The 16,381-nt window shown below is 40.3% G+C and overlaps 1 protein-coding gene and 1 pseudogene across 1 annotated transcript in view; both read right to left on the bottom strand.

Moving 5' to 3' along the window:
• Positions 1-6,740, bottom strand: part of HIKESHI (heat shock protein nuclear import factor hikeshi) — a 40,445-nt gene extending 33,705 nt beyond the window's left edge. The window contains exons 1-2 of the mRNA XM_033206861.1: positions 6,482-6,740; positions 2,511-2,748 (exon numbers count right to left, since the gene is read on the bottom strand). Of these exons, the coding sequence (XP_033062752.1) occupies positions 2,511-2,748; positions 6,482-6,511 (268 nt within the window). The 5' untranslated portion in view covers positions 6,512-6,740. The remainder of the gene's footprint in view (positions 1-2,510; positions 2,749-6,481) is intronic.
• A 5,838-nt stretch (positions 6,741-12,578) lies between these two features.
• Positions 12,579-13,591, bottom strand: LOC117081155 (annotated as a pseudogene).
• Between the last annotated feature and the right edge of the window lie 2,790 nt (positions 13,592-16,381).

The following is a 16,381-nucleotide window of genomic DNA, read 5'->3' as shown; positions in this document are numbered from 1 at the left end:
CTCCACCCCAAATCAACAGCATATACATTCTTCTCAGCACCACATCGCAGTTATTCCAAAATTGACCACATAGTTGGAAGTAAAGCCCTCCTCAGCAAATGTAAAAGAACAGAAATTATAACAAACTGTCTCTCAGACCACAGTGCAACCAAACTAGAACTCAGGAAGAAGAAACTCGCTCAAAACCACTCAACTACATGGAAACTGAACAACCTGCTCCTCAATGACTACTGGGTACAAAACGAAATGAAGGCAGAAATAAAGATGTTCTTTGAAACCAATGAGAACAAAAATACAACATACCAGAATCTCTGGGACACATTTAAAGCAGTGTATAGAGGTAAATTTATAGCACTAACTGCCCTCAAAAGAAAGCAGGAAAGATCTAAAACTGACACCCTAACATCACAATTAAAAGAACTAGAGAAGCAAGAGCAAACACATTCAAAAGCTAGCAGAAGGCAAGAAATAACTAAGATCAGAGCAGAACTGAAAGAGATAGAGACACAAAAAACCCTTCAAAAAAATCGGTGAAACCAGGAGCTGGTTTTTTGAAAAGATCAACAAAATTGATAGACCACTAGAGAGACTAATAAAGAAGAAAAGAGAGAAGAATCAAATAAATGGAATAAAAAATGATAAAGGGGATATAACCACCGATCCCACAGAAACACAAACTACCATCACAGAATACTATAAACACCTCTACGCACATAAACTAGAAAATCTAGAAGAAATGGAGAAATTCCTGGACACATATACAACCTCCCAAGACTAAACCAGGAAGAAGCTGAATCCCTGAATAGACCAAAAACAGGTTCTGAAATTGAGGCAATAACTAATAGCCTACCAACCAAAAAAAGTCCAGGACCAGAGAGATTCACCACCAAATTCTACCAGAAGTACAAAGAGGAGCTGGTACCATTCCTTCTGAAACTATTCCAATCAACAGAAAAAGAGGGAATCCTTCCTAATTCATTTCATGAGGCCAACATCATCCTCATACCAAAGCCTTGCAGAGACACACAAAAAAAGAATTTTAGACCAATATCACTGATGAACATCAATGCAAAAATCCTCAATACTGGCAAACTGAATCCAACAGCACATCAAAAAGCGTATCCACCACGATCAAGTTGGCTTCATCCCTGGGATGTAAGGCTAGTTCAACATACACAAATCAAGAAACGTAATCCATCATATAAACAGAATCAAAGACAAAAACCACATGATTATCTCAATAGATGTAGAAAAGGCCTTCGACAAAATTCAACAGCCCTTCATGCTAAAAAACTCTCAATAAATTAGGTACTGATGGGACGTACCTCAAAATATTAAGAGCTATTTATGACAAACCCACAGCCAATATCATACTGAATGGGCAAAAACTGGAAGCATCCCCTTTGAAAACTGGCACAAGACAGGGATGCCCTCTCTCACCACTGCTATTCAACATAGTGTTGGAAGTTCTGGCCAGGGCAATCAGGCAAGAGAAAGAAATAAAGGGTATTCAGTTAGGAAAAGAGGAAGTCAAATTGTCCCTGTTTGGAGGTGACATGATTGTATGCTTAGAAAACCCCATCGTCTCAGCCCAAAATTTCCGTAAGCTGATAAGCAACTTCAGCAAAGTCTCAGGATATAAAATCAATGTCCAAAAATCACAAACATTCTTATACACCAATAACAGAGAAACAGCCAAATCATGAGTGAACTCCCATTCACAATTGCTTCAAAGAGAATAAAATACCTAGGAATCCAACTTACAAGGGATGTGAAGGACCTCCTTCAAGGAGAACTACAAACCACTGCTCAACAAAATAAAAGAGGACACAAACAAATGGAAGAACATTCTGTGCTCATGGATAGGAAGAATCAATATTGTGAAAATGGCCATAATGTCCAAGGTAATTTATAGATTCAATGCCATCCCCTTTAAGCTACCAATGACTTTCTTCACAGAACTGGAAAAAACTACTTTAAAGCTCATATGGAACCAAAAAGGAGCCCGCATTGGCAAAACAATCCTAAGCAAAAAGAACAAAGCTGGAGGCATCACACTACCTGACTTCAAACTATACTACAAGTCTACAGTAACCAAAACAGCTAATTTTTTTTTTGTATTTTTTAGTAGAGACGGGGTTTCACCTTGTTAGACAGGATGGTCTCGATCTCCTGACCTCGTGATCTGCCCACCTCGGCCTCCCAAAGTGCTCGGATTACAGGCGTGAGACACCGTGCCAGGCCAAAAAAAATATTTTTATGAAGGTATATACTACACAAAAAGAAAGACTTAGGTTCTCTCTAGAGGGAGAAGGAAGGAGTGAGGAACCAATGAAGTCTTTCACTATTTTTCAAATGTTTCTGTATTGTCTTTTTTAAAAAATAATGTTTTGTATTACCTTAACAACCAGAAAAACACAATCGAAAGGGGGAAAAGCCATATTCCATGTTATGCTATTTAAGAAAAAGGTTTGATTAATTATAAAATTACTTTAACATATTATTCTTACCAGATTTAAGACCTGAAATTTTGAAGATGGCACTTGGCTTCCCATTCGTGACAAATCCTAGGAGTTGCCATACTGGCATTCCATTGGAATCAGGATAAGAAAAGTAGACAGATCCTCCCATTCCCTCAGGAAATGGGATTGTTCCCAGCATAAAAACCACAACATGGTTGATACTTTCATAATCAGGTAAGTCAAAAACAAATTTATCCTCTGCCACTTGCTGTGCAGCTGTTTGCACCTAGAAAATAAGAAACTTGTCTTAGTTCAATAATTCTATGAGTTTCTGTAACTCTTAACACTATCGTTTATAAGTTATATTACCAGCATAATCCACTGTAGTCTTTTTACCAAATAAAATGTTAAACCTGATAGTCTTAAACACATACTTAGTTTTACAATCATAATCTACTAAATGCAATCTTTTAAAAATATAACTCAGGCCGAGCACAGTGGCTCACACCTGTAATCCCAGCACTTTGGGAGGCCAAGGCGGGCAGATCACCTGAGGTCAGGAGTTCAAAACCAGCTTGGCCAACACGGCAAACCCCATCTCTCCTAAAAATACAAAAATTAGCCAGGTATGGTGGCTCATGCACAAGTATTCCCAGCTACTCGGGAGGCTGAGGCAGGAGAATCACTTGAACCCGGGAGGCAGATGTTGCAGTGAGCTGAGACCACATTGCACTCCAGCCTGGCAACAAGAGCGAAACTCTGTCTAAAAAAATAAAAATTAAATTAAAATTAAAATAAATTATTTCACAGGTGCCCTGAAAGGATTCTACTTACATAAAAAATAACGAGGCCAGGCATGCCGGCTCACGCCTGTAATCCTGGCAATTTGGGAGGCCAAGGCAGGCAGATCACCTGAGGTCAGGAGTTCGAGACCAGCCTGGCCAACATGGAGAAACTCCATTTCTACTAAAAATACAAAATTAGCCAGCTGTGGTGGCACATGCCTATAATCCCAGGTACTCGGGAGGCTAAGGCAGGAGAATCACTTGAACCCGGGAGGTGGAGGGTGTGGTGAGCCGAGATCGCGCCATTGCATACCAGCCTGGACTAAACACTGTCTCAAAAAAATAAATAAAAATAACTGTAGCTTTAGAACACTGTAAAGATGAAAGGTTATTCAAAACACATCACCTAAGCTCTCACCCTACAGTTTAAAGATAAAGGGGCCAGGTATGATGGCTCATGCCTGTAATCCCAGCTCTTTGGGAGGCCAAGGCAGGCAGCTGGCTTGAGTTCAGGAGTTGGAGACCAGCCAGGGCAACACAGCAAAATCCCATCTCTACAAAAAATACAAAAATTAGCCAGGGGTAGTGGCATGCGCCTTTGGTCCCAGCTACTCGGGGAGGCTAAGGACAGATAATCACTTGAACCTGGGATGTCAAGGCTGCAGTGAACCGAGGTCCCGCCACTGCACTCCAGCCTGGATGACAGAGCAGGACCCTGTCCCAAAAATAAATAAAAGAAAGAATGTCAGGTAATTAAAACAGGTAAGCAATCCAGAAGTAATTAGGCAATCCTCCTTATTCACAAATCCTTTATCTGAATTCGCCTACTCACTAAAACTTGTAATCCCAAATCAATGCTTGCTGCATTTCTGCAATCATTCATGGACACACTCATGAACAGTAGCAAAAAATGTGAGTTGTAGGCCTGGCGCAGTGGCTCACGCCTGTAATCCCAGCACTTTGGGAGGCCAAGGCAGGTGGATCACCTAAGGTCAGGAGTTCCAGATCAGCCTGGCCAACGTGGCGAAACGCGGTCTCTACTAAAAATACAAATATTAGCTGAACATAGGGGCACAAGCCTGTAGTCTCAGCTACTTGGGAGGCTGAGGCATGAGAATCACTTGAACCTGGAGGCGGAGGTTGCAATGAGCCGAGATCATACCATTGCACTCCAGTCTGGATGACAGAGTAAGACTCCATCTCAAAAAAAAAAAAAAAAAAGAGTGTGCAACTCACACACTGGCAGCTGAGGTAGAACATGCCATCTTGTTTCAGTCCTCACAATATGAAAAAGTGTCCTTTTCACAGTTAATCTATTTAAAGCATTTTTGTGATTTTTGTTGGTGATTGTGCTGTTTAAAATGACCAAGTTCAAGTGCTGGCTAGTTCCTAAGTGCAAGAAGGCCATGGCATGCCTTACAGAGAAAATATGTGTGTTAGGTAAGTTTTCCTTCTATAATATCCTATCTACTGATACAAAGAAACTTAAGAAAAATATATTGCTATGTAATTGCAACTACCTATTAGTTATAAAGTAGTATCAACTGCCTGCCCTAAATTAAGTCCCAAGATACAAAGGCTGAGAGTTCCTAAAGTCAAATTCTGATTCTCTCTTCAGAAGTATTCTGACCCAATTTAAAATCCTCCAGCTTTAGTACAAAGAATAAAACAAAGGAAGAACATAAACCAAATGGCCAGTATTAGTATTAAATTCAATTTCACCAGTCTTTGGCATGCATATAACCTAAAAAGCGTGGGAAACTATTATTTATGAGTCTTGAAATAACCACCAGGCAAAATAAATATTTCTTAAGTGTCAACTTTGTATAGGTATTGAACAGTCTGCAAATCTGTATCATCACACTCTAATTTTTCACATTAAGAAAAGGTATATATTTAAGAAAAAAATCTCAAGAAATAAAAACTGGGTTCGTAAGTTTAGATAAGTAGATTTTTCTTATAACAGAGTAATGTAGTTAGGTTTTGAGATGCCACTAGGTCTATTTGTCCTTCACTTTGATATGTCCTAATACCCCATAATTAAAGGACCAAGTATCCCCAATATATAGAGACAGGTATTACTATAACTGAATTTCCTTCCAAATTAGTTGACAACGTGAGAGATACATGGATTCCAAATAGGTTTTTTATTCTCTGAGAGACACAATTTTAATGTCATTAATTAATAACACTCACTCGTCTGAGTTTTGTCCTTTCTTTTTCCCTATTAAAAGCAGGGTAGAATTACCTCACCAGGATTATTAATTACCACCATCACCACGGGGGTCTCAGTCATTCGAGAGACAAACTTTATGAGGCTAGTCATCGCCAATTTATCTTTCTGGCTTCTTAGAACTGTATATGTACAGAATACAATACATTATCAAAACTTGATGGGAAAAAAAGACAATTCAACAAAGGGACTGCAACATTTAAAAAAGCCAGAAGAAAAAAGAAGGAAAAATACTTCTAGGGGAAAGGAGTCAGGCCTGAAAATTGATGTCTGTGTGGTTTCTAAGGAAACAAACAAGATTCACCTTTCAGATTATTCCTAAAGAATTCCAGGTGCTGATCTCATTTACTCTAACAATTTGGCAAGGTAAGTTATCTATTTTGACCAATAAGGAAACCCACTACTTGCATCCTTCTCTGGTTATCTCAGATACGGTTCACACGTTAAGTTTCTGCCAACTTCCAATTCAATTAAGCATATTTTTACTGGGGTTCTTCCAAAGGGACCCAGCAGATATACACTGCCTGAGCACCTTAATCTTTGAAAAACCGTTTGCTAGAGACCAGATTCAATCCCAAATTCACCTCTACCTCACGGTAATAAGGGAGGCATTTATACTGGCGATTGAACTTAGTTCCCTAACTGCAAAATGTCAAAGATAAAGACCATCTCACGAGTTATGAGGATTAAGTTCAAAGTGCCAAATAAGCGCCACACATAAGGCTGAGTGACCAAAGGCGTACACTGCACTTAGCCCAGTACTTGGTACAAAATGCACACTTAATAAATGCCAACTAATACTGTGACCACTATTCGAAAGAATCTGAACAGAGCTGGGCATAGGAGAGCACCCAGCTTCCCACGCTCCATCCTCACATACCCAGCCAAAATACAGTTAAGTGGGCTTCCCCGCATTCCTAGCGCCTGCGTACCCTCCCCGCCGCAGGGCTTCGCCCTCGATATCCTGACCCCTTCCTGATACCACCCGGTCCCATCCTCACCAGCCTCCCCGCCACCAAGCAGCCAAACATGGCGACGGCAGCTCCGTTCAGCCGGCAGTGACCTGAAGCCGGCGACTAGGAGTCCTGGGGCTACTGCCCTAGTCGAGACTAAGAACCTTCCAGAATTTGTGGGAGGGTGTCTGCCCCTCCACTACATAGTGACTGGGCCAGCGGCTGGAACGCCTCTGCCCCCGCGACCTCTGACCTTCTCTTCCTAAGCAGCACGCTGCTCAGGCAACAAGTACTTCCGGGGCTTACACCCGGTTTCCCCACTGAGGAAGAAAGGTTGGCCAGCGCCAGTATAAGACTACAAGTCCCAGAACAAGTCCCAGAGGGCACTGCGCCGGTTTCCGGGAACGTAAGCCCGGAGGCTTTGCACACTGGGATCGGTAGTCCGAGTGTTCTATAGCCACACAATCCGTGGATCTCTCATTTTCATGTACAATCCTGGGAGGAGATACTTCTAACGTTTCTGTAACATCTGAGAGATAGTGCACTTTTACAATAATCACGTCACTAGATCTTTACAAAAACCCTATGAGGTAAGTATTATAATCCAAATTTTATAGGAGTGAACAACCTCAAATCTTTACACAGCAGTAAATGTTGGAGGCTGAATTCAAGTCCTAATCCAAATCCGGGTTTCTTTCTGCTACACAGTATCTCAGAAGTACTAATCTCTAACCAATTGTTTTGTACTTGTCTACAGTTTATAGTTCTTTCCAGCTTCACTTAGTTGTCACGCTCATTTGCTGTACAATTGTGGAAAAGTTGTAGATGTCTTTGTGCTTCAGTGTCCCTCCTTTGCAAAAGAAAAATAATGTACCTATCTCCTAGAGTTGCTGTGAGGATTAAATGAGCTAATATGTATAAAACACTTAGCATAGTGCCTGGCTGTGCTTAATTAGTGGGAGTTTTGTTGTAAAATTGTCTATTTTTTTTCTATATGCATTTGCAGAAAAGGTTCATAGGAAATACAAAACAATAGCCAAAAAAAAAAAAAAAAACTGGCATCAAGTACTGATTGCCACCAATACTTATTCTCCCTTTCACAGCTCCAATTCCTTTTCGTCTTGAATAGGATAGTAAAGGGTCTCTGTCCAATTTAAATATCTGAGCTTGGCCACTAGCCATAAAGCAGGTCTGTCTTCCCTGTCCTTAGTTTATATATGAGGGATCAGTGTTTGGAACAGTCTTCTGGCCTCCACTGTGGATCCCTAAACTGATCACCTATCTTATCACTGATACTCCTTTGACATAGCTGAGCCAAAGATGAAGAGGTAGGAAAGGATCTACCAATGTCTCCAACTTGCTACCTAAAAAGTCCTAGAACCTTCCGAATAAAAAGGCCATTCATATGAAGACCACTTCATAAATTAAGGCACCCACTACCTGGGTTCAGAGCCCATCTCTGCCATTTATTAGTTACATAATCTTAGGCAAGTTAACCTAACACTCCCATACCTCCTTTTCCCCATCTTTAAAATGAAGTAATAATAGTATCTACCTCATAAAGTTGTTTCGAGGGTTCTTACATGTAAACTACCCAGTAGTGGCCAGAATGTAGCTTACTCAATAAATGTTAATATTTAGCAATAAATGTTAATATTTAGCATTATTGCCTTTCCTAATTTTCCATGTCTTCTTCATACCCACCTTGTGCACTAGCCATACTTTTGAATTCTCTGAGCAACTCCTACTTTTAAATTTGTATGTGCTTATACAACTTGTTTTCTCTCCCTGTAATATTCACTTGGTTATTTCTTACATATCCTCTCAGTTTTCTTCACTAATCTTCCTATGACCCACCTGATAGTCATTTCTTCTCCTACCCAGCAATCTTATTTAATGGATTGAGAACTAGCTAGCTTAGATTTTTTTTTTAATTACAGTTGCTGTTTATTAATTGTCTCAATCTCTGTTATGTGAGAGTTGAGCTTTTTCTCCATTTTTGCTGGTGAACTGTCTTAGTTATAGATTGTACATAGAGGCAGTGAGTATAGTATCATATCTCTAGAGTAGCCAGTATTCCAGCTACCAAACTATATTATTTGTACATATAGTAGTTCTTTGTAACTTCCGTGGGCAGAACTAGATACAGTGTGAAGAAGTGAAGAAAAAATGTTTCAGGCAAAAAAATCTTTCCAATAATCAGAGCTCTCTGAAATAAGAATAGATAGTCATGGAATAGAGTGAATGCTCCCATTCACACTGATATTTTAACCAGTGCTGAAATCCACTTACATTGTTGAGGAGACTTATGGAAAATTCAGGAAACTGGCTGAAAACTTCAGAGGTACTTCCCCCCTCTCAAACTATATGATTCTATGGAGTAAGAACCAATTATAATTTAATCATGGCCAGGGTATCAGGGATTCTGAATCCTGGTTTTAGCTTTTCATTAATTAACCTAATGATGAGATCATTTATTTTATCATTTTGGCCATTACATTTCTTCCAATTCTAGAATTGAATTCTGACTTGAAGACAGCAAAAATATATTTTTTCTCTCCTCTGAAAAATTTTTCTTTACAAAACAAGGAGAACAACAAATAGACACACAAACTCTGTCTTCCCTGAACTGGGAGATATCTGTAACTCCAAGTCACAACAGATATCAATGGAAAGTAGATAAAAGAAAGGCAAATGACTTAGCAGAGGAGTGGAAGATCAAAGTCAGGTACTTACAGAGAAAGGTAAATATCAGAGAAGCCCAGGAATTGGAGATACCAGGGGCCACAGAAGGCAAGGGTAAGACAGGCAGATTGCTTAAAATCAATATTAAGATGTTTATATCTGTTCCTCATCCACACCTTGCAAAAGCCCACTGGTATGAATCTCTGTGGAAAAAAAATTGAATCAGAGGCACCCTGGGTAGTAGGAAACCATATACTGAAAAAAAGTGGTTGTAGATTAAGGCCATCATATATATATAGATTAGGTCCTGCTTTTACTCAACATTGTACTGGAAATTCCAGCCAAGGCAATTAGGCAAGATAAATAAAACTGGAAATGAAAAATAAAACAATCTCTAGTAACAGATAACATAATCTTTTTGGGTTTTTTTGTTTGTTTTATTTTGTTTTTAGACAGAGTCTTACTCAATTGCCCAGGCTGGAGTGCAGTGGCAATCTCAGCTCACCACAATCTCCACCTCGCAACGTCAAGAGATTCTCCTGCCTCAGCCTCCCAATTAGCTGGAATTACAGGCACGCACCACCACGCCTGGCTAATTTTTGTATTTTTTGGTAGAGATAGGGTTTCACCATGTTGGCAAAGCTGGTCTCAAACTCCTGACCTCAAATGATCTGCCCACCTCATCCTTCCAAGGTGCTAGGATTACAGGTGTGAGCCACCATGCCTGGCCAACATGATCTTGTATATAGAAAATCCTAAGGGATCCACTAAAAAAACTATTAGAACTAGTAAACAATTTCAGCAAGATTGAAGGATAGGTCAATATACAAAAATAGTGTTGCTATACACTTGCAGTGAACAATCCAAAAATGAAATTAAGAAGATAATTTCATTTAAAATTCTCATTTAACAAAAGAAGTATAAAGTATATACTCTGAAAACTACAAAAAAGTTGTTGTAAGAAATTGATCTGGCTTGAACATTTGTCTCCTCCAAATCTCATGCTGAAATGTGAACTTCATTGTTGGAGGTTGGCCTAGTGGGAGGTGTTTGGAGCATGGAGGCAGATCCCTCACAAATGGCTTGGTGCTATCCTTGCAGTAGTGAGTTCTCACCGTATTATTTCATTTGAGGGCTGATTGTTTAAAAAAAATAAAAAATATATTAAAAAAAGAGCCTGGCATCTCCCTTGCTCCCTCTCACCATGTGAATGCCTGCTCCCCCTTCAGCTTCCATCATGATTGTAAGCTTCCTGGGACCCTTACCAGAAGCTGGACATATATTGCCACCATGCTGGTACAGCCTGCAGAACTGAGTCAAAATAAACCTCTTTTCTTCATAAGTTACCCAGCCTCAGTTACTTCTTTTTAGCAATGCAAATGGAATAACAGAAATTAAAGGACATCTAAATAAATGGGAAAATGTCCCATATTCATGGGTCAGAAGACTTAATATTGTTTAGAAGGCTGTACTCCCCAAATTGATCTACAGATTCAGTGCAATTCCCATCAGAATCCTAGCTGACTTCTTTGTAGAAATTGACAAGCTGATTCTAAAACTCTTAAGCAAAGGATCCAGATGGCCAAAACAATCTTGAAAAGAACAAACTAATATCCATACTTCCTGATTTCAAAACTTGCTACAAAGAAACAGTCATCAAGACAGTATAGTATTTAAAAGGCTGGACAGGGTGGCTCATGCCTGTAATCCTAGCACTTTGGGAGGCCAAGGTGGGCGGATCACTTGAGGCCAGGAGTTCAAGGTAACACAGTATGGTATTGGCACAAGGGGAGACATATAGATTAGATTCAAGAGTCCAGAAATAAAACCATATGTCTATGGTCAACTGATTTTCAACAGGAGCACCAATACCATTCAATGGGGGGAAAGAATAGTCTTTTCAGTAAATGATGCTGGGACAACTAGATGGCCACATGCAAAAAAATAAACTTGGACCCTTACCTTGTAAAATATATAACAATTAACCCAAAATGAATCAAAGATCTAGATATACAAGTCAAAATTATAAAATTCTTTGAAGAAAACAGGTTAAATCTTCATGACCTTGGATTTAGAAAAGGCTTCTTAAATATGACATCAAAACCATGAGCAAGAAAAGCAAAATTTATAATCTCTACTTCATCAAAATTTACAATATGTTTCAAAAGATCCATTAAAAAACCCGCAGAATTGGAGAAAATATTTACAAATCATATGTCTGATAAGGGACTTGTATCCAGAATATTTAAAGGACTTAACAGATCAATAAGAAGATAACACTAAGCTGGGAACAGTGGCATGTCTATAGTACCAGCTACTCAGGAGGCTGAGGCAGGAGGATCACCTGTGCCTGTGAGTTCAAGGCCAGCCTGAGTTATACAGTAAGACCCCCATCTTTAAAAAAAATAAGACAGCCCAATGTAAAAATGGGCCATGGGTTTTTATTTATTTCCTAGAGCTGCTGTAACAAATTACTACAAACTGGGAGGTTTAAAACCGCAGAAATTTATTTTCTTATAGTTCTGGAGGCTAGAAGTTTGAAGTCAAAGTAGGTGTGGGGAGGGCCATGTTCCCTCTGCAGACTCCAGAGGAGAATCTATTCCATGATTCTCTCCTAGCTTCTGGGTGTTGCCAGCAGTTGGCATTTCTTAACCTATAGATAAATTTCAAACTCTGCCTCACTGGCTTGTTTCACATGGTATTCCTCACTGTGTCTCTGTGTTTTCTTGTATGAACCCCAGTCGTTATATTTAGGGCCCACCCTACTCCAGTATGTGTTCAACTTAAATTGGTTACATCTGCAAAGATGGTATTTCCAAAAAGGCAACATTCGCAGGTACCAAATGGTCATGAATTTAGGGGAGTGGGGAGGGTCTATTCAGTCCTCTACTAATCTGAGTAGACATTTCTCCAAGTTAGATATATAAGTGGCCTATAAGCATATGAGAAGATTGTGGATATCATTAGGGAAATGAAAATCAAAACTGCAATAGACCACTTTATACCCACTAGGAAGTAAGGATGTGGAATTGGAATCCTCATCCACTGCTGATGGGAATGTAAAATGGTGCAATCGCTGTGGAAACAGCTACCATGTGACCCTGTGGACCTACTCCTAAGATATAGGAGAAATGAAAACATGTCCAAACCAAAACTTGTACATGAAGGCTTACAGCATCATTATTCATAATAGCTAAAAGGTGAAAATCCAATCTCTACCAACAGATGAATGAATGAATGAATAAAATGTGGTATATCCATACAATGGAATATTATTCAGCATAAAAAAATAGAGTACCGATACATGCTACAATATGGATATACCTTCAAAATATTGTGCTAGGTGAAAGAAGCCACAAAAGACCACATATATGATTCCATCCATATGAAAGAAGTCATGTTGTCAAAATGCCCACCTCTGCTCAATATATTTCTCCCAAAAATAAGTTAGGAGCCATGGTATAGAGAAAAGACCTCAACAACAGGGTGACTGAGCACAAGAGCAAAATATCAGACTGCAAGTTGCTCCCAGGGATTGGAGAAAATGTTTTAAAAGGAAGGTTGGAATCCATTGGTGTTCTGTTAGTCATCTTCTCCTTCATCTTCCTCTCCTTCCTCCCCTTCATCATCATCTTTATCTTTACCTTCATCCTCATCCCTGTCTTCATCATCTTCTTTTTCTCTTTCCCCTTCCTTGTCATCCATATTGGGACCCAAGTAATACTGTAATTGATTTGGCCAAATACCATCTTTGATGACCTTTCCTCACTCATCTGCATCTGCATCAGAATGGTCAGTAAGCCAGTTAAAGAAGCTCTCTGGTTCCCCATGCTGCCTCTTTGTGCTGGCATTATTCTGCATTTGACTTGCATTTTTCATGAAATCCTTTCCAGACTTCCACTTGATTTTAGTGAGTTTGAAGATGGAGGACCACTCTCATTCAGATGAAAGTTTTTGGAGAGAACTTTATTTTTGAAGTAAGGATTTTTGTCAAAATGAAAATATTCTGTAACCTGGTTTAATATCTTCAAATTCTGTCACTTCAGCACTGGTTAAATGAAGCAGTGCCTCTTCATCCTCCTCCACAAGCAGTGCAGACACTTGTTGATGATTGACAAATGCTGTTACCCCAAAGTTTGGGATTTTGGCTATCAATTCAGACCTCATCTGAAAAAATAGTTGGCCGAGTTTGTTGTATTTCTGTTCTGGTTTCAAAGTCTCCTCATTGGCTTGTTTATTAAGTCTACTTCATTTTGTACTTCATCAATATGTGCAGTTGCTTCTTGCTGTTCTTTTTCTCCCTTCTTCAGCAAGACCAGAGAGACTGATGTCTCTTCCAGCCTCGAGGCAGAAGGTGCTCTTGGTTTCTTCTTTTGAAGCAGAAATAGAAAGCATGGCATTTGGGGGGCCATGCTGTGAGGAAAGGCCAAAAACGAGACCACAGATCTCCTTGCCCATCAGGAAGAAGCTCAGAAAACCCTAATATTATTGTTTTAAATCACAGCATCACAACCTCTGAACTTTTGCTACCTAGAACAGTGTAATGAAATCATCAGTAACAGTTATACTAGTATAAGAATTTCAGCTCAGAGTAGACATATTGCTGATTTGAAACTTTACAAATGATAGTTCTCTCTTGAAGGCAGATCCAGGTAGCTTTCCCTATTACTCTTAGCACCTGCGATAAATTGCCTAAGTGTCACAAGTTCTTTCCCTACCTGGGTCCATGCCCTTGCAATGTGACTTTGAAGCTCCTCCTCTCAAGAGATGGAATCTATTTCTTCACCCTCTTGGCCTTCTTACTTGATTTGACCTAAAGAATGCAGCAGAACTGATAATGTTCCAGTTCCAAGCTTAGGTTTCAAAATTACTTGCAAGCATCTGCTCTAGTTCTTGAAAGTTTGCTGATTTACTACCAGAATAAGCCAAGGAGAGCCTGCTGGATAAGTAAAGACACCTGGACTCATTTCCTCAGCTAACAGCCAGATCCCATGAGCAAAGCTACCTAGCTGACTTGCAGCTGACCACAGTCATGAGTAAGTCCAGTCAATTCCAAAAGAACCACCCAACTGAGCTCAGCCCAAATAGAATCATGAGTTAAATAAATTGCTGTCTTAAGCCATAGAAGTTGTAGGTGTTTTGTTCAGCAGCAAACGCTAACTTCTTTGTAATTCCTTCATCATATGAAAATTTTTTTTTGGGACAGTCGAGTTTCACTCTTGTTGCCCAGGCTAGAGTGCAATGGCACAATCTCGGCTCACAGCAACCTCTACCTCCCGGGTTCAAGCGATTCTCCTGCCTCAACCTCCCAAGTAGCTGGGAATACAGGTGCCCACCACCATGCCCAGCCAATTTTTTGTATTTTTAATACAGACAGGATTTCACCATGTTGGCCAGGCTGGTCTCGAACTCTTGACCTCAGGTGATCCACCCGCCTCAGCTTCCCAAAGTGCTGGAATTACAGGCGTGAGCCACTGTGCTCGGCCCATGAAAATAATTTTTATGTATTCGTTTCCCTTTCCTATAGCAAATGCTGGCAGATATCTATTTAACATCCACTTCTCCCCTTCTTCCTTGTTAACAGAACCCCAATTTTGTCCTGGCATCCATCTCTCCTCTCTATGACTCAGGAGCCCCAGGGGAAGCCCTTACTTTAATCAACAATTTTCTCTTCTCTTTGCAGTGATTGGTTTAGGATCAGTCCCATAACCTGAAAGGAAGTTTTCTGGGAGCCTCTGAGAAAAGTGTCTTCATTGTAAGAAGGCCACAGTAAAAAATTAGCCAAGTGTTGTGGCACAGGCCTGTAGTCTCAGCTACTCCGGAAGCTAAGGCAGGAAGATTGCTTGAGCCCAGGAGGTTGAGGCTGCAGTGAACTGTGATTGTGCCACTGCACTCTAGCCTGGGTGACTGAGTGAGACCCTGTCTCAAAAAAAAAAAAAAAAAGTTACACAGCCAGGCATAGTGGCTCACGCTTGTAATCCCAGAAATTTGGGAGGCTGAGGTTAGAGGATCTCTTGATCCTAGGAGTTCAAGGCTGCAGTGAGTTATGACTGTGCCACTGCACTCCAGCCTGAGCAACAAGTCAGACCCTGTCTCTTTAAACAAAATAGAAAAAGCCACAGAAAGAGATGATCACTTTCCGTCTCTGTACTTTGACGAATCTGAAGGTGATACTTCAAGTTGTAGCAACCATTTTGAAACTTCAAAAGAAACAACCTGAGGCCTGTGTGGTGGCTCACGCCTGCAATCCCAGCACTTTGGGAGGCCAAGGCTCAATCACTGGAGTCCAGGAGTTCAAGACCAGCCTAGGCAACATCACAAAACCCCATCTCTACCCAAAAAAATTACAAAATACAAAAATTAGTTGGTGGTTGGCACATGCCTGTAGTCTCAGCTACTCAGGAGGCTGAGGTGGGAGGGCCTGGGCCCGGGAGGTGGAGGCCCTGGCCTGGGGCCAGGAGACAGAGGTTGCAGTGAGCTGAAATCCCATCACCGTACTCCAGCCTGGGAGACAGAGTGAGACATCTCAAAAAAAAGAAAATAATAATAATAATAAAGGAACAACCTGAGGAAAATGCCAGCACAATCAGAAAGGCAGAGAATGAGATGAAAATAACTTGTCTTTATTGATGTCTTGTGCTGTTGAATCAACTAGCCCTAAAGCCTCTCCTACCTTTGTACTTATGGTTATGTGAAGTAACGTATTCCTTATTGCTTAAGCCAATTTTAGTTGGTTTTGTTGTTACTTACAACTGATGTTATAATTAACACAACATCCACTAGAATATAAGCTCCAAGAGGGCAGGGAATGTGTCTATTTTGTTTACCACTCTATCTCCAGTGTGTAGTCTAACACCTATCCCCTAGCAAACATGTAATAGTTATTCACTGAATGACTATAAGCATATTATATCAATTATCATTTATTAAGTACAACTGCAATTGACACTTGACTAGACAGCATAAAGATCTAATTAGGGAGCCTGACTACTCTTGACTGTGAGTCAGTCCTTTAAGAGAATAACTTTACCTTTGCTCTCCACAATCTGGCATACAGTAGACTGCTACACATTTGCTAACTAAATGACCTATGTCACAGAATTTTGCCAACTCTCCAGCAGGGGGTGCCCATAACCAGCTGTTCTGGGCTCTGGGAAGTTTTTTTTTTTTTTTCCTCATCAGCCCCTCCTTTGCTGCATTCCCCTTCATCCCGCCCCCCCCCCGATATCCTCTTGAGGCCAAGGAACACAGCAATGCAAGGAA

This window comes from Trachypithecus francoisi, unplaced genomic scaffold (genome assembly GCF_009764315.1).
Source record: "Trachypithecus francoisi isolate TF-2019V2 unplaced genomic scaffold, Tfra_2.0 Lachesis_group8, whole genome shotgun sequence".
In the NCBI taxonomy this organism is placed as follows: Eukaryota; Metazoa; Chordata; class Mammalia; order Primates; family Cercopithecidae; genus Trachypithecus; species Trachypithecus francoisi.
Note: the sequence above shows the minus strand (reverse complement) of the source record. Positions and strands in the feature narration are given on the sequence as shown.